Below are 18632 nucleotides of genomic sequence, written 5' to 3' on the forward strand. Positions count from 1 at the left end.
TAACACAATATAAAAATGTTAAAATATCTGTTATAAAAATATATATATTGCGTAAGGATACTATTATTGCTTAGTTCTAGTAGTTTCATTTAGGTTGTCTCAAATGGTCTTTTCGTCTAATTTGTTGTCTTAATGAGTATTATAATTAATACATTTTTGTTTCATGTAGAAATAAAACATTCATATATTCATAACATATTCAAAATGTTGCTGTCCAGTGGATGGCACTTTTTAATTTAAAAATGAAAATTAAGTGTTTCAATTGGACTGCAACATTTAATGAAAAAGCATTCAGGTTTTTATGCTTAACTGTATGTTAATGACTTGCTGCCCCCTGTTGGTTTGGAGGATGGACTACAAGTAGCGCTTTTTATTATAAACACTCATACACACTATAATTCATCACTCTTTTTTCCCCACCCACTAAGAAAAGAAAATTACCACACAGTGTGTATTATTTTTATAGTTTTATTTGACAAAAATTTAAGTCACAATTACGGGATTGGTCAGAAAGGAATATATTTTTTTAAGTCTTAGAAATTCAAGAAAACAATCGGATTTGCGTGAAAACATCAAATCTCACATGTCCTGTTGTTGAGTTTGGAGTCATGAAAGATGTTTTACATCGTGTGTCGCACATGACCTCGGCTTTTCTTTTTCAGCTTTTTTTTTTTTTACGTCCTTCATATACAACATATAGGATACACGTTCCGTAGCTTACTCATCTGTACGCACACACATACATTAGGGAGGCAAGGAAACGATGCTAACGCTAAAGTGTGAGCCTGTTTCCTTGTGGATAATCACTCCTTAATAGGATAACATGTATGTACAAGCCTTCATTTCAACTGTATTGGTAGGAATCATGACTCCCAGACAAATGCCTGGGAAGGATGCATTGAATCTCACCGAATCGCTGCGTTCGCTCATCAAGTTGTTGAACGTTTTAAGCCATTCAAGCTAGCTTCCACCCCGTAGAAATAAGTCAAATTAATCTAGTAGTAGTGAGGGTGTCGGGACAAAGGTACAAGGATGTTTAGTAGTGTACGTCTTTATTTCTACCGGTGCGTTTCTTTCTTCATGTGCTTCATTCACAGCATTGTTTCTTCTCCACGTGCAGCAGCGAGTTGCAGCGAGGGCAAAAGTGGTGCACGTCCTTGAATCGTTTCATCAACAGCGGGATCAGACAGCAACACAGCCATAATCTGGAACATACACACACATATTTAGACTTTTTGTTTTTCTGCTTTCCCTATTATGATTACTACATATGCATGAATTTGTGTTTCTGCCGGATCTCCCTGTCCATTTTCTAAGTTCCATCAGAATTCTGTTACCAGGGAATAAACATAGTAAAGGGAATAGTGTACAGTCGACCCTTCACAGCTTCAATTTTCATGATTTTTCAAAATAAATACTTTTTTAATCTGTTTTTTTGGGGCCTATGAGTAAAAATATTACATATAAGCAAATGTTTGGCCTAAATTATGCATTTTTAAGCATAAAAATAGCTAAATTAACTAAACTACACTTTCTGAATACATACTGTAAGTCATGTTAGCATATGTATCTAGCTACGACCCAATTAACCACATAAACAAGGGCTTACATATGCTAATTTTTCATTGGCTGTCCTAAAGAATTCTACCTAGCAACAAGTAAAGGGAATAGTGTACAGTCAACCCTTGTTGATTTTTCAAAATAAATACTTTTTTTAAATCTATTTTTTGGGGGCCTATGAGTAAAAATATTATATATAAATACATGTTTGGCCTAAATTATGCATTTGTAAGCATAAAAATGGGTAAATGAACTAAACTACACTTTACTGTATGTTAGCATATGTAGTATTATCACTAGGTGTCAATGCTAGCTGACTGTTATGTCGAATTTCTGTCTTATTTTCCATTATGTCGACTATATTGGGTAATATATGTGAGTATAAATGAGTATAAATGTGACTGCTAGGGCTCTGATAATGTTCGAAACCGTATTTAGACGCTCATAAACAGGTTTTTTATGCTCTAGCTACGACCCAATTAACCACATAAACAAGGGCTTACATATGCTAATTTTTCATTGGCTGTCCTAAAGAATTCTACCTAGCAACAAGTAGCTGTGCAATGGCGCGAACCAGTGCAGTCCTCTGTCCCAAGTTGTCAAGTAAATTGCTCCATTTGGGTATAAATAAAGTTTTCTGAATTTGAATCTGAATCAAGTAAGTAACACAGGCGAATACTGTGTGATATATTTTTATAGGCGAATACTGTATGATATATTTTTATTAGCCGAATGGGCCAAAATAGGTGACACTCACCCGAGGCAGATGAAGAGTAGAACCATCAACCATGCGTAGGTTCCTGCTTTGTATTCAACATTGGTCATCACCTGCTGATTGCAGGAGGGGCACGTGGTCATACCGGAAGTACGCCCCAGCGCCGTGTCGTAGCTCCTAAATTTACTTTTGCCTTCGCCATCGAAGCCTGCGCCCGGACCTCCGCTTCCGCCGGTGTACACTGACGGAGGGAGAAGAAAACAACAAAAAATGCTGAGCAAGTACTCTTGTGTGTATTAAGTTAATGTCGTCACGCCATGTTGTATTTATTGTATATTGCTACATTCTGGTTCGGTGTGCTTTTTTTTAGTTTTCTGATTCAGGCCTTCCGGAAAGACTGAACTATAGGTTCAAATTGGACATTTTTAAGAGGTGAGTTCACAATTTGTTAGTATTGTTAGCGACATGTGAACTAGAGAGTCAAATTGCATATTTTTAAAAGGTGAGTACACAATTTAGTTTGGTTTAGCGACAGGTGTATATAGTAGTTCTGAGCTGCTGTTCATTGTACGGGCGGTAGAGGGCAGTAACGTTCTACATGTCGGGTTAGAGCAGTGGCTTTCAAACCATAGCGGTATGAGGGGGGCGTGGCTCCCTTGAACACGTGACCGTGTTCTTAAAAATACAACAAGATCTATTATTCTCAACTGGTAGGACCCAACAGTTCCAGTCATAAATGATATAAAAAAAAATAATTTAAATTTATTTTAAAAAGTCATAATATTGGGAGAATAATGTAGTAAATTTCTGATAATAAAGACATAATATTACATGTCAGAGGGAAGCGTGCATAGCTCTACAGGAAAGAAAGAATTTATTATTCAATTTAATACAATGATAGAGTAATGTATACATTTGTGTGCATGTGATGTTACATATATATATATATATATATATACCTGGTACTGCCTGAGACTGGTCCGGTAAGGAGGCGTTGAATGGAGTGTGGACATGGTAGACCTTCACCTTGTCAGCTTGACTTTCAGCTACAGCTAAAGTAAAATAAAGTAAAGTAAATGAATGAAGGTGTGGATGAAAAATGCAAATATATACGATGAAGTGAGCTTACTTGGGATGGTATAGGGAGGAGGATGTTTTTGATCGCTCATCGTGCTGCAAAAGAAATAAAAAGAATGTTAATAAGAGAGCTTGTCACTCTGTGGAGACACGTGTGATGTTCCCCTCCCTGTCGCTAGAGGGCGTACACGCCTGCGTGAACGAATGGATGGATTGCGTAAAGACGGGTGCTTTCTGTTCATGTTTGTTTGTGCAAGGGATGGTTAAGAGGGGGGGAAACGCCCTTGCAGCGCGTCCTGCTAGGGCGTGGCACCGCAGAGAAATGTTCCTTCATCCACCCAAAATGTACCCAATAGGATACATTTTCTTTAATTGGCGTTCAAGAAAACAATAGCTGCAGGAGGAAAAGTTGAATTAGTGACAATGAGTGTTAAAGTTCAGATCAATACATCAATACCGCCGCCCCTTTTATCGCATTAAAACTAATTATTGTTATTTACATAATGTGTAGGAGCCAAAACGGGGCCCGTAATTCCTTTTCATGCCTGCGTTGTTCATCATTCATGTTAGATATTATGCATGAAGTCGTTTAGCTCAGGTCATGCCCAAGTTTAGCAATAAAAAACAATTTATGATTCAATTATTATGATTCAATATGATTCATGCACGCATTCATGTTTTATCATGAGGCCACCTTGCTGCTGAATCGAAAGATTTCTATGTATATTTTTAAAATTTCAGACTTCAGTTGAGATTTATAATGATTTTTTTTAAATCTAATATTGACTTTTTTACCCCCCCAAAAAAACGATAATGCTGATATTGTTTAACTGTGAATTTCCAATACCGATATGTGTAACATGACATATATTCTGTATGAACACACATGTGTTGTATACATTTTTTAAAAATATTGTTTTTCATGATCGGGAAAAAATCTGATACTGATATCAACCGCATTTTTATCCCTAGCAATATATGCAATATTACTGTTTTTATTTTTTATTATGTTTATTTTTTAATTTTATTTGATTTGATTTGTTTATTTTATATTATATATATATTTTTTTTATTTTTTAATTTTTGTTTTTTATTTTATTTACATAAAAACGTATATATTTTTTATTGAATTTATTGCCTTTTATTTCTGAATGGCTTATTTTATTTTCACTTATTTGTTTTATTTTTTTAGATAAAAAAAAAAAAACCTCACAAGTTAGACACATGTTGTTGGACAACGACAACACTGTCTCTCATAACTTGATATTTTTATCATACGTAAATGATAAACAATGATAACCAGGCCCAAAGAATCTGCATGAGGTAAATAATGGACCATGTGACCGCGTCAATGAATGACCCAGAACGAGAAAAACTTGTCGAAAAGTTGCACATGACTCATGGTCATCTTTTTGTATGACATCAAAAGACGTAGAAGCGTACTTTGCGTTTATCACACACACACACATACACACACACACACATACACACACATGGTTGCTGATTGCCTTGCACACTTTCTCTCATGCACTTGTCGCATTTGCTGAAATGTGTGTGCCAAGCCATATTCCTCACTTGACAGAGTGGATGATGTTTTATTGTCATTGTTACACACACACACACACACACACACACACACACACAGTAGTGCAAGAATGTGGCTTTGCTGCATGCTTTGCCTCAGTCACCGATGAAAGGGTGTGCCGAGAAAAATGCCGGTGACTCACATGTTGCTTGCAAATTTTCTTATGGAAATAATGTCAATATATGCAGTTGGAACTTTTTAATTAATCAACCGAATAAGAAATATCGAGCTTTTTCACAGTACATCTCGCGTAAGGGGGCGCATTCTCGTCAAATGCGCCGAGAACGACGGGGGGGGAGCGAGTCAATTGACGCCGCAATCTTTGCTCATTACCAACGATTGACAGCAGGCAGCAGAATCACTTATCAGCCACCTTAATAGTGTAATGGTACAGCTGCTGCCTTTTAAGACAGACGGCTCGGTTTGAGTTCAGAATTCCAGAATTCCAAAAAGCCTGTCTGCAGTCATCTTGTTTGGCACAAATCAATGTTCACCGACTCGCAGCACAAAATGGCCGCCAAAACATATACCCTATGTGATAATACAGTATGTCGCCATTTAAATCTTCCGCCTGTCACTGTACATAGCTTACATTATATGTTGTAAATAATCATTTCCAGCTGCAACACAGTGGTTGGGAATCGCTGCTTTCTCGGAGTAGTCATCGGTTCGGCACCCGACGAACCAAATCCACATGAACCAAACAAAAAACAGTTAGCGGTGTGGTCCGCAATATATCGATATATCGGAAAGGACGGCAAAATGTTTCCCCAAAGTAATGCTAATGGTTTAATTTCATTTGAACATGCATCAGATTACAATTGAATGCATCCCATAATCAGTTCACAGTTCCTACATGTCCGAAAGGAGTAGGAAGAAGCAAAGCTTATTAAATCCTACCCCTCCATCTGGTACTTTTACAATCAGTAACTGTTACATTTGTTCACTTCCTGCTTTCCGAATATAATTTAAATTTATTTTAATTGTATTTAATTATTTTTTTTTACTTAATTTTATGAATTTTTATTTTAATTCATTTTTGTTCACTACCTGCTTTCCTATATAATTTTGATTTATTTTAATTTTATTCAATTAATAAATTTCTTTTTACTTAATTGTATTAATTTGTATTTTTAATTTATTTTTTGGTTCACTTTCTGCTTTCCTATATAATTTTGATTTATTTTAATTTTATTTAATTAAGAAATGTCTTTTTACTTAATTTTATTATTTTTTTTTTGTCACATACCGAAGTACGAGTTGATATGACCATCCAATGACATAATGGGTACCACTTCCTGCTTTCCATAATACAGTTTAAAGTCAAAATTATATGTTCGGCATAAAACATGGAGATAAATATAGAATGTGACAAAGAAAATTCAGAAATATTCACATGCAAGAGGTGGAAATCAGAGAATATTAAGATGATTAATTCAATATCGAAATAGTTGTTGATTAATGGGATGAATGATTAATTGTCGCAGCTCGAGTGGGATATATTATATCTTGGTGGTTGGCTGGTGCACAGAAGATAAATGCTAGGTTGTTGGACTATGCTATATATGCTGTGTATATAGTGTGTGTGTGTGTGTGTGTGTGTGTGTGTGTGTGTGTGGTGACTGACAGCTTGTTGTCATCGCAATTCATCTTGGCCAACTGGTTGCTTTTTGACTTCACAGTACAAGCAAGTGGAGTGACATTTCTTCATGTTTGGGTTTGCTTTAAAAAAAAATGGCGGTACGCATCTGCTGCATTCAAGCGCTCATGATGCAAAATAATAATTTAGTGGTTAGTAAGAAAACTATCCACAGGGGGTGCTAGAATCCCAGTATGTGTAAAATTGTTAGTAGCATCCATGTGTCAACATGGACATCGAACGTGAGTGTTCTGTGCACGCAGGCGGCTGACGCCAATGCAGCCGCATCTGTCTTAAAAGATAAATGAGTTCTATAAAAAAAAAATGGCTCCTGATCAAGTCGGTCTGCATTCTGCGGTCACGACAACAAGAGATGAGTTACGTAGACTCGAACCCGCCCTCGGATGCGCAACCTGCGTCACCTCAGACACATTCACACCTGTACCAAAGGTGTGGTCTTGATGGACTGTATGCTGGTCCAACCTGCTAGAAAGTACGGAATGCTCACTGTCTGCCTTCCTTTTTTAACAAGCTCCGGCTCGGGGAACTGCAAATGACCGCATTAACGTCATGACATTGAACATCACTCGGATTTGAGCTGGCATTTTTCCATTATCGCACATTATCGTAAGTGTGATGAATTGTAACCAAAACAAACGAGAAAAAACACGTACTGCGCTGCAAATTTCTGCATTTTCTTTTCAAATTATGTGTCAAAGCGGCTTGAGAAAAATAAAGAAAAACATAATTTTCAAACAAGCGAATTTCAGCTGTGTCAAAGTGTGAAAAATCAGTTTTTGGGGGCACGCAACTGTATCATATCCTGGAAATATTGGGTTTTAATCAAATACAATGCAAAGTTCAATATTATTGATCCGATTGGTGCAACTAATGCAAAATATCCCACAAACAGGAAGTCCTATAAATACTATAAATTAATTAAAAGGTGTTTTTTTTTTTTTTTTTTTTTTTTTTTTTACACCATTGCCTCGTCAAATCTTATCTTAACTGGACACACGACTTATCTACAAAATTATTTTTTTTTCTGCATCCACAGATGATTTTGGAATCTGTATGGATGGGTTTAATTTGATTGAATTTTTATTAATTATTGATTGAATTATATGTCGCATACCACGAAACACACTCTATCAATAAAATAGCAGAAAAAAAATTTCAAAGTCATTTTTTTGTCCATCGTCCATCCCATAATAAGCGTAAAAGTCTCACCTGGTCCAGGTGGTAATGTCGGTGTACAGAGATGTGCAGAGCTGCTACCGCTACCGCCGTACAACAGTCCAAACGGGTCCCCAACTCTCGGCTCCAGCGCTTCTCACCTGTACTCCACACCCTTTCCCTCACCTCCAACCTCCAACACGCCCCCACCCCCCCACCCCCAGGCTCCGCCTTCTCAGCCGAAACGGCACAATTCGTACGGAATGATCTCGCTTCTTCTTGGTCTTTGTTTCTCAGAGATTATTGAAGGCGAGCGTGTAATGCGTCACCATCCGTAAGGGAGTCCAACCTGTTTTGACTCTTGCTGAGGTGTGCTTTAAAGGCTGGTCACCTGACCTGGACCATTCATGATGTTTGCTGGATAAGCACCCCCCCCACCCCCCAAAAAAAAAACACACACTGTTTTCCCGGGGTTTTGGCCTTCTTTCCCATCACGGTCTTGTTGAATTAGCGTCCTGTAAATTTCACGGTATTGAACTGTGACGTATATTATTTGGTATCCATGACGACAAAGGAACTTTTCTGCAAAATAAGACAACTCGACTAGGTCATTCCACTGGTCGGTGCACCCCCCCCACCCCCCAGAATGGACAAGGGAACTTTTAATATTACTGCAAACCTACCAGCATGTGCAAATTATTATTATTATTATTATTTTTCAATTAGAAGCATTGAGTGGACATACTATAAAGTGCATCATTTACAGAATGTAGGATGCCATAGAACACAGGACAAGCAACAACGGTGTGCAAGAGGAAACTCGGAGGGTTGTGCCTTGTTGGCACTCAATGTTCAATTCTCAATGCTAGCTGTGTACTGCCAAAAGCAATTATTCTATTATAGGGAGAGAAAAACAAACAAGATAGTGATGAATAATAATAGTCGTGATAGTTATGTAATTGTACTCTGTCTATCAGCCAGAAAAAAATATCCTCACATGGGTATGCTGGAGCCTATCCCAGTTGTCTTCTTCGAGCGAGAGGCGGGGTACACTCTGGACTGGTGGCCAACCAATCACAGGGCACATAGAGACAAACAACCATTCACACTCACATTCATACCTATGGACAATTTGGAGTCGCTAATTAACCTAGCATGTTTTTGGAATGTGGGAGGAAACCGGAGTACCCGGAGAAAACACAGAGATAGTCGAGGGCGGAATCGAACTCGGGTATCTTAGCTGTGTGTCATGCGCATTAACCACTCATGCACTGTGCAGCCTTAAATGGAAACCTCAACAATTGTGCCTCAACGAGCACTCTTTTGCTGTTTGTGTGCGAGCAACTGTATGACTGACAAGAGGTCTCACTCTGTTCACCATTGTTCCGTATATGACGCACACAGTAAACTCTATTCCTGCCTGTTTGGAGGCGAGAAATGAGCAATGCAGATGCGCATGCTAATGTACAGAAGCCAGCAAAATTATGAAGTCATTATTATGAGATTTTTTTTTTTTTTTTCCTGAAGGAAAAATCTAGTCACGCTTTAATCTCTCGAGATCTTGTGATATCAACCCTCGAGTACACTTGTACGCTCCACTCCTCTCAAGGTATGCATTTCGTTGCACTTGGCTGGTTTTCCGTTTCAAGCTCAGTCTGTAAATAAAACGTTTTCCTCCGAAGTGGTAAGATTTTGGCTTTTTATGTTTAGAAGGAATAAATTCAAGGCTCACTGGTTAGCTCGCTAGCTAGGCCGTGTCGAGTCCCGACAACATAAGAGTTACAATGTGGTGTAAACAATGACTGTAAAGGTGACTATAGGGGTGTTATAGGTTCTTTATGCTCTAACTATGAAGATATTCATTCATTAACAATTTTTAAAATCAGGCAGGGTGGGGGAAAAAAAGACAAAATATCCGTGAACCACTGCGACGTGAGTGTTTATAAGAAATGTCATTTTCCAGAAAGATTGTAGCTTAAAAATGAAGCTCGTCTGTCGGCATGATGTCATGAAAAAGATCCCCAGTATGATAGGAGCGAGGCTTCAAATCAACAATCGGTGACCAGGTGATGACTTGTTTAGGCGTCTTCTGTAGACATAGGCGCCTGAAAACATAAATAAGTGATGATACAGTCATGGCCAAAGCATTTCGGGTGAAATTAAAATTTTGTTCCTCATAAATTTTGCTGTTTTTTAATTTTATTTTTGTGAGCGACACAAAATTGCTTGTTTTTCAAAAATATATAACAAACAAAGACAAGTATTTAGTAGTTTTGTTTAATTTAGTTTTATTTAGTAGTTTTGTGTCGTTTATGTTGTCTAAATTCATATGTCTAAATTTAATTTAAATAAATATAATAATAATAATAATAATAATAATAAAACGGCAAATCATAAAAACTTAAGAAACCACATATAGTTGGTGGGTAGACAAATTATTTTTTTCAGATTAAAATGAACACAGCATTATTAGAGCCCTGTAGACATGACAAAACACGACTATAGTCACATTTATACTTTTTTTATTTACAACCGCAGGGTCTTGAGACACATGCTAACTCGCAAACTAGAGAGCTAGCGACCTAAACGGTAGCCTTCAAGTTATTTCCTTTAAACTTAAATAGCCAAAAACTTACCACTTCCACATGGATAGGGAGGATAACTATTAACAGTTATTTAATCTTTAACATGAACATTAATCAAACGTAATAATTTTTTTCTGGGTACATGATACCATACAACATCCATATCAAACCCAAAAACTTACCACTTCCACACGGATAGGGAGGATAACTATTAACAGTTATTTAACCTTTAACATGAACATTATCAAACGTAATAATTTTTTCTGGGTACATGATACCATACAGCATCCATATCAAACCCAAAAACTTACCACTTCCACACGGATAGGGAGGATAACTATTAACAGTTATTTAACCTTTAACATGAACATTAATCAAACGTAATAATTTTTTCTGGGTACATGATACCATACAGCATCCATATCAAACTTGCGCGGGCCGCACTAACATTAAACTTTCATATCAAGGCGGGGGCCTCAAACTCGTGTCCTGCGGGCCACATTTGGCCCGCGGGCCGCGTGTTTGAGACCCCTGCTTTAAGTCTACCGTACACAGGGTTCTGTACTTAGACCACGAACATTCATTCAAGCTTAAAGAAACGATAGCTTAGACAAACCTACAGTACATGAAAACGTGTACGTATGTTGTCGTGTTGTTGTTGGCAGTAACCACCTCCCAAAAAGTATTAACTATTAATACAACCACACAGTAAGGAATCCCGAGCGATAAACCCGGCTAATCGTTCACCCGTGTAGCATTTTAAAAGACACTTCCAGTCGGAAAAAGATGCAGACAAACTAGTTTCCGCATTTATCGTGATGGAACTTCAGAACTTTAAGTTCAATCTAATACGTCTAAGGAGGATTATATGACAGTTCAACCACATTTTTCAACAATTGGTCACTGGGTGGGAATGGATTCGTACACTTCCAGGCTCATGTTGGTTATTTCCACCGTTAATGAAAAAGGACAAATTGGCCAACTCTTTTTGAAGAGAAAATGTGCTTAAAAAATGTCAGTAATGGTATCAATGCAGGGAAAGGTGTGTGACAGGGTGTTGTCTGTGCTTGATGTCAAATGGGTGACGTGGCGGAATGTGTGTGTGTGTGTGTGTGTGTGTGTGTTTGGATGGTCCTGATGGACGACATTCCTGACCTCATAAAGCTGTACATTCTACAGCAAGTGGTGCATTGTTAAATGTTTAGATATACAAAGGCTGTGACCCTCTCTTTCTACTCACAAGAAATTCTTGATAAAGAAATATTCCATAGTAATGGTAATGGTTTAATTTCATTTGAACGTGCGTCAGATTACAATTGAGTGCATCCCATAATCAGTTCCCAGTTCCACATGTCCAAAAAGGAGTAGGAAGAAGCAAAGCTTATTAAATCCTACCCCTCCATCTGGTACTTTTACAATCAGTAACTGTTACATTTGTTCACTTCCTGCTTTCCATAATACAGTGTAAGTTTTTTTTTGTTTGTTTTTGTTTTTAATTTTTGAATTTTGTAATTTTTTTCATCAGGAAGCAAAAACAGTCATGTTTTCATGTAAAAAAAATGTAATGGTAATGGTTTAATTTCATTTGAACATGCATCAGATTACAATGGAGTGCCATCCCATAATCAGTTCCCAGTTCCACATGTCCAAAAGGAGTAGGAAGAAGCAAAGCTTATTAAATCCTACCCCTCCATCTGGTACTTTTACAATCAGTAACTGTTACATTTGTTCACTTCCTGCTTTCCATAATACAGTTTAAGGTTTTTTTTATTTGCTTTTTTGTAATTTTTGAATTTTGTAATTTTTTTCATCAAGAAGCGTTCAAAAACAGTCATGTTTTCATGTAAAAAAAATTTAATGGTAATGGTTTAATTTCATTTGAACGTGCATCAGATTACAATTGAGTGCCATCCCATAATCAGTTCCCAGTTCCACATGTCCAAAAGGAGTAGGAAGAAGCAAAGCTTATTAAATCCTACCCCTCCATCTGGTACTTTTACAATCAGTAACCGTTACATTTGTTCACTTCCTGCTTTCCTAATATAATTTTAATTTATTTTAATTTTATTCAATTAATAATTTTTTTTAATTAATTTTTTTTTATTTATTTTTTGTTCACTTCCTGCTTTCCCAATATAATTTGAATTTATTTTAATTTTATTTAATAAATTTTTTTTTAAGGCGACACGGCAGTTAGCGTGCAGAACGCACAGCTAGGAGGACCAGGGTTCGATTCCACCCTGGGCCATCTCTGTGTGGAGTTTGCATGTTCTGTATTTGTGATTTTAGAAATAAGGAGTTAGTATGTTCTCTGTAGGTGGCATTATGAATTATCCTTACTGGCCTTTTTTTGCAGTGCGTTATGGGAACATTGACCATTTGAGGGCGCTGAAAACAAGGAATTTCTGTAGTTATAACAACAATACTTGTTCGTCAATGCAGAGCATGTCCTTAAAAACACATACACATGTATAACACAAAACACACACTGAAATATGGAATGAAGTGGCATATCTGCAGGTTCATGTGAATATCATATCCTATCTTATCATAATTAGTGTAATGAGTGTGTGTGTGTGTGCTGCACCATGTGACTTGGCTACTTGTCATCAGACAGTCGGCATGTTAGTTATCAGGAACGTTCATTTGCTCTGCTTCTTCTTTTTGGACATGTTGAATTGAGGAAGTGTCGTATTCTTATGTAACTTTGTATGCATGTTGGAGATAAAGAGAAACTGAAAAGTTCATGTCACTAATTTAGTGAAATAAGCGTCTATTGCGACTTTTTCAACTTCATATGAGTACTTTTTAAATGCAATATTACAACTTTTGTTTATTATTATACATTTCATGACGTCATAACGGCACTGACAAACAGCCAACCGCACTTATTCTTCCTCATCGCAACGTTCACCATCAACAGTAAATCTACGTGTCCTGAAATAATTCTCGATTTCCTCCAAAGAGCGGCCGCGGGTCTCCGGGACGCACACGGCGGTGAAGAGCAGACACAGGAAGCACACCACGGTGAAAAAAAAGTACGGCACGTACAGGCCGTACCTGTCCACCAGGTGAGTGAAGGCGTCGGTGAGGGCGAAGGCTGTCAACCAGCTGACTGTCACACACAGGCCCGAGGCCACGCCCCTGACCACTAGCGGTAACACCTCTGACATCAGCAGCCATGTGATGGGGCCCCACCCCATGGCGTAACCTAGGAGACAAAGAACAGCAAAGGGAGAGTTTGGTAGAGAAGACAATCAGGGAGTGACTGACACGTTTTCTTGCAGTTATTGGATGTGTTTTTATCAAATTATTCTTGCAACTTTAATTATTTTTGGACTTAATTCCTGCAAAATTATGACTTTATGAAAAATTCTGATTTTTTTGTAACATTTTCTCTTAATATTACAACTTTGTTGTCATATTTTCTTAGGCAAATTGATTAAAACTATAACATTTTTATGTTATATATATTAAAATTACATTCCTCTAAAATTTTGACTTTGTAATTTTATTTTTTCTGATTTTATCACATTTAATTAGTTTTTTAATAAAATCTTTTATTTATTTTATTTATTTCTATAAATCTTTTATAATTCTTTTTATTTTATTTAAAATTTATTTATATATATTTATAATTAAATACAATTATGTTAATTTAATATTAATATTAATTTTAATAATTAATTTTATTAATTAATTAATTAATACTTAATAAAAAAATTAATTCAGATTTTACTACTGTTCTTTCTCATAATATTGTAACTTTATTCTCATGATACTGCCACTCTGTCCTAACCTTAAAAAACTGCAGTATTCTTTATTCCCATCATATACTTTTCCTCATAATATTACAATAACAACCTTTTCTTGTAATATTATGACTTTATTATGACTCTATCGTGGTAAAACTAACAATTTTTTTCTTTTTTTCAACCAGGTTTGATGACTCACCAAATATGAATACCACAACGCTGATAAGTGGAAGAGGGCCTGCAGGCGTTTGGCTGCTGGCCGTGTGTAATGCCGTGTCATCGTGGAAGCTGCGGCCCATGCTTGAGGTGAGGTTTGACGGGGCGGGGTCCGGCGAGTGAGGTGCGGTGAGGGAGATCGCGGTCAGAGTCAGAGTGGACAGGAACATCAGGAAGCTTGACGTGTACAGCAGGGCTTTCCGCCCCGCCTTGTCCATCAAAACAGCTGCCGTGGCAACGGAAAAGAGGCGAACCAATCCCACGATTGCGGCATCGTACCTGAGAGATACAGAACATGTGACTAATTATGATCTAATTATCTTGTGCGTGCGGAGTGAACGGGTCCAGCGGCGTTTCGTACCTGGGCTCCAGGGAGACATTGCTCTGAGAAAAGATGGGCTCCAAGTAAACTAGAATGGGACTGATGCCCGTCAGCTGCTGCAGGAAACGCATCACCACGGAGATGATGATTGGCCGGTAGTAGACGGGCGTGGCCAGCTGAGACCATGTGACATGCCTCTGCAGACTGACGCTATGCTGCATTGAAAAACGTAATCACTCAATCGCATCAGAAAAAACACTATCATGCTACCTTTAGCATGTTAGCATTGCTAGCATGCCAATATTAACATAGTAGTATTTAGCTGTTTTCATGGGTAGACTGTATGTGAACACTTAGCACTATCATGTTATGTGTTAGCATGATAACATTAGCATGGTAGTATTTTTTAGCCATTTTCATTGGGAGACACTATTATGTTAGGTGACGGTATGCTAAAGTTAGCATGTTGTTTTTTGTTAGCATGTTAGAGTTTGCATGTTAGCATTGCCAACATGCTAAAGTTAGCATACTAGTATTTTTTTGCAATTTTCATGAATATGATAGGTGTTAGCATATCATACTTACAGGAACATTTGTAGCATTTTCAGAGGTAGGCGCTTATATAAACACATGACTATGCTCGGCGTTAGCATGCTACCTTTAGCATGTTAGCATTGCTAGCATGCTAATATTAACATAGTAGTATTTAGCTGTTTTCATGGGTGGACAGTATGTGAACACTTAGCACTATCATGTTATGTGTTAGCATGATAACATTAGCATGGTAGTATTTTTTTAGCCATTTTCATTGGTAAACACTGATATGTTTGGTGATGGTAAGCTAAAGTTAGCATTTTAGCATTGCTAGCATGCTAAAGTTAGCATGTCAGTATTGCCAGTGTACTAAAGTTAGCATGTTAATATTGCTAATGATAACATTAGCATGGTAGTATTTTTAGCCATTTTCATTGGTAGACACTGATATGTTAGGTGATGGTATGCTAAAGTTAGCATTTTAGCATTGCAAGCATGCTAAAGTTAGCATGTCAGTATTGCCAGTGTAGTAAAGTTAGCATGTTAGTATTGCCAGTATACTAAAGTTAGCATGTTCACATTGCCAGTATGCTAAAGTTGGCATACTAGTATTAGCATTAGCATGATATCATAATTACAGTAACATCTTTAGCATTTTCATAGGTAAGCACTTATATAAACACGCGACTATGCTGGGTGTTAGCATGCTAATATTAGCATTCTTTAAGTCATTCAAACCCTTCCATGGCATGTTTTCATAGTAAACAAACACATACTGTGAAAACATTAAAACTAATATTTTTATGTTTTTAAACGATAACAGATGTCAATTACTAAATATGAAAATTATTGGCCCATTAATAAGTAAATGAGGCATTTTTATTACTTTTATTGATTATTTAATTAAATAATATTTTAGTAGTTATAGATTTTTATTCTTTATTATTTTTTATTGTTATGACATTTTAATAATAAATGTACTAAAGTAAATATGCCCTATAATATTGTTTGTGGTTCTATTTGTCACCTTGATAGCATCAAGCTCGCTTAGTACGTCATAGTCGGCTCCCCTCAACCAGCGGAGAGCACGCTCAGCCTTCTCCTCTCTTCCCAGGGAGACGAGCCTCCTGGGGGAGTCGGGCATGAAGACCAGCAGTACAACCATCAGCAACGCTGGTACCCCGCCCACCACTGCGAGCCACCGCCAAGGTAACACCAGACCTGCACAGACGTACACAGACAATGGGTGGCGGCTTCCTTCCTCGCATTCCAGTGTTATTGCTCTGCATTAATGAATGCCTTTACCCAAAGCGTACAGTGCCAAGGCTCCAAACACGGCAGTGATCTGAGGACACGAGCCGAGAGCTCCTCTCAGAGATTTATGGCAAATCTCCGAGATGTAAACCTGCAGCACAAAAACACACAAATGTATGGTGAGTACTGTTCATACAGCTCAAAAGCAAAGATCCTTATGAATCCTGATAAATACACAAAATGTCGACTTTAAAAAAATATCATTATTAAAATATAATTTTTTTCCTCCCTGCTTTAAGCAAGTTACTCTTTTAAATGCATTATTTTTGTTGTTTACCTTTTAAAATCCAATATGTTTACATATTTTTAAATGGAAAAAAATACCAAAATAGTAAAAAAAATATTAAGGGGTATTTGCATATTATTAATATTATTATTATTATTAAGTCCTGAGATGCGTTATTTTTTCTACAGTATCGTATTATTTTATGTCAATTTATATCTTCATATTTCCTTCCACATTAAGTGATTATGTGTTTTACATATATTTTATTTATTGAATTTTATTTTTAAATCCAGAATATTTAAATAAAAAAACTATTGAATTTTATTTTTAAATCCAGAATATTTAAATAAATAAAAAACTCCTCTAAAATAAATTTTAAAGTAGTATTTGCATATTATTAATATTACTATTAGGCCCTGAGATGGGCCAACACTGAATTAATGTATTTTACTGTATATTCTACAGCATTTTTTTCCCACTACAACTACTAATACTACTACTACCAATACGACTACTACTAGGCTACATCAGATAAAGATAAGATAAGATAAATGTGTTATCAATAATGGTATTTTATGTTTTCTCATTTTTGGTGTAGCTTTAAAAAAAAATATATCGATAAATAAACAAAGTCAATGGCATAAAATGTGCCGACTTTCTCCGAATTTCTCAATAAAATGCATCAATAGTAGTAATGCTGGGAGCCAATAAAGAAAATGAGACTATATCAACACAGTTCCGCTGTAACCATGGTAACTTACAGGAATGGCTGCTGACGTCACCCCGCCGGCGACACCTGTGAGGAAACGGCCCAAGTGGAGCATCCACAGTTCCACAGCCCCTCCCAGTAGAAGGTACCTGAAACACACACACAATAAGAACGAAAAGGAAATGACTACAGTACATTTAAAAGTGTTAAAGTGTTCAACTACTCTTTAATATTTGATCATTTGAATATATTTTGCTTGATTTAAATGCAATAGTGTATAGCTAGCGGCAGGTTTAATGTGTGGTGCTGGGCTGCTGTTCAGGGTGTGGGCTGCAGGGGGCAGTAATGTTCCACATTGGAGCAGGACTCTAAGCGAATTCAGTCCTTAGAAGAGGAACCAGTGGAAAGTGTTAACAGTTGTTAGGTGCGGTTTAAGCATCTGTATGAGTTTGCTTAATAGAATAAATAAACAGTTTCCTACCTGCCATCATTAAAATATGAGCATTTAAAGAATAACACTAGACTGTAATGCATCGTTGTAAATATCTGACCCAATAGCAGAAGGTATTGCTGACACCATAATGCTCAGCTTTCTTCCAATCAAGTCGTTGAGCAACATGGTCCCCAGTCCGCCTCCAGCTACTCCCAGCATGTAGATGGAGCCGAACAGGGCGGCCTGCGAGGTGTCCATCTTCAGCCGGGGGTCCGCATCGGGACTCTGGAGCACTGGCAGGACGGGGGACGGATACACCAAGGAATAGCCAAAGTTGAAGTTCCCCAAAACGGCTGCAAAAACAGCCAGGAACAGCTTGGATTTTTGGAACTGGAATGGAAAGAAGCGGTAAATTCTGAATAGTATATGAAAAGTTGTGGACAGAGTCTTCTTAAAACTGTTTTGGTTCTCCTACCGTGGGCTCTGACGACAAGCGTCTCCTGTTCAGCAGAGGCCTTGCTTCTTCATCCATGTTGAGGGCTGCACAGCAATAATAGCCCAAATCTTTAATTCCAGCCTAAACAAAGCATAATTACTCAGAAGGAACTCAAGTGTTCTGTAGATTTAGGAGGAATGGGACTGAGATGGATGTAACACACTGGCTGCTGATCAAGCAGTCAACATGAAAGCGAAACCGGGAAGCAACGCCACCGCATGGACTTTCAAAAATTACCATAAAGGGGAATTTTCGGTGACAAATACCGACTCAGCAGCCAGTAAATTTAA

At 37.3% G+C, this 18632-nt stretch overlaps 2 protein-coding genes and 1 long non-coding RNA gene across 3 annotated transcripts; 1 reads left to right on the forward strand and 2 right to left on the reverse strand.

The window, feature by feature from the left end:
- Positions 1 to 454: 454 nt before the first annotated feature.
- On the reverse strand, positions 455 to 7936 carry litafd (LITAF domain containing). The gene is made up of 5 exons (XM_058049971.2): positions 7807 to 7936; positions 3405 to 3448; positions 3235 to 3327; positions 2318 to 2516; positions 455 to 1205 (listed from the first exon to the last, which is right to left on the reverse strand). Exons 2-5 carry the CDS (start codon positions 3442 to 3444, stop codon positions 1088 to 1090), a joined length of 450 nt encoding a protein of 149 aa, XP_057905954.1. The 5' UTR covers positions 3445 to 3448; positions 7807 to 7936; the 3' UTR covers positions 455 to 1087.
- LOC144901858 (uncharacterized) lies at positions 2357 to 17607 on the forward strand. Its single transcript, XR_013629977.1, has 6 exons — positions 2357 to 2707; positions 13303 to 13408; positions 14278 to 14859; positions 16279 to 16373; positions 16476 to 16597; positions 17468 to 17607. It is a non-coding gene; the product is annotated as an uncharacterized LOC144901858 (long non-coding RNA).
- Positions 12818 to 18419, reverse strand: slc2a6 (solute carrier family 2 member 6). Its single transcript, XM_058049969.2, has 8 exons — positions 18322 to 18419; positions 17965 to 18236; positions 17466 to 17562; positions 16470 to 16569; positions 16192 to 16385; positions 14670 to 14845; positions 14292 to 14587; positions 12818 to 13548 (listed from the first exon to the last, which is right to left on the reverse strand). The coding sequence occupies exons 1-8, from the start codon at positions 18376 to 18378 to the stop codon at positions 13226 to 13228; spliced, it is 1515 nt and encodes a 504-aa protein (XP_057905952.2). The 5' UTR covers positions 18379 to 18419; the 3' UTR covers positions 12818 to 13225.
- Positions 18420 to 18632: the final 213 nt, after the last annotated feature.

This window comes from Doryrhamphus excisus, linkage group LG16 (genome assembly GCF_037039965.1).
Source record: "Doryrhamphus excisus strain RoL-2023G ecotype Guam linkage group LG16, RoL_Dexc_Guam_v1.1, whole genome shotgun sequence".
Classification (NCBI taxonomy): domain Eukaryota; kingdom Metazoa; phylum Chordata; class Actinopteri; order Syngnathiformes; family Syngnathidae; genus Doryrhamphus; species Doryrhamphus excisus.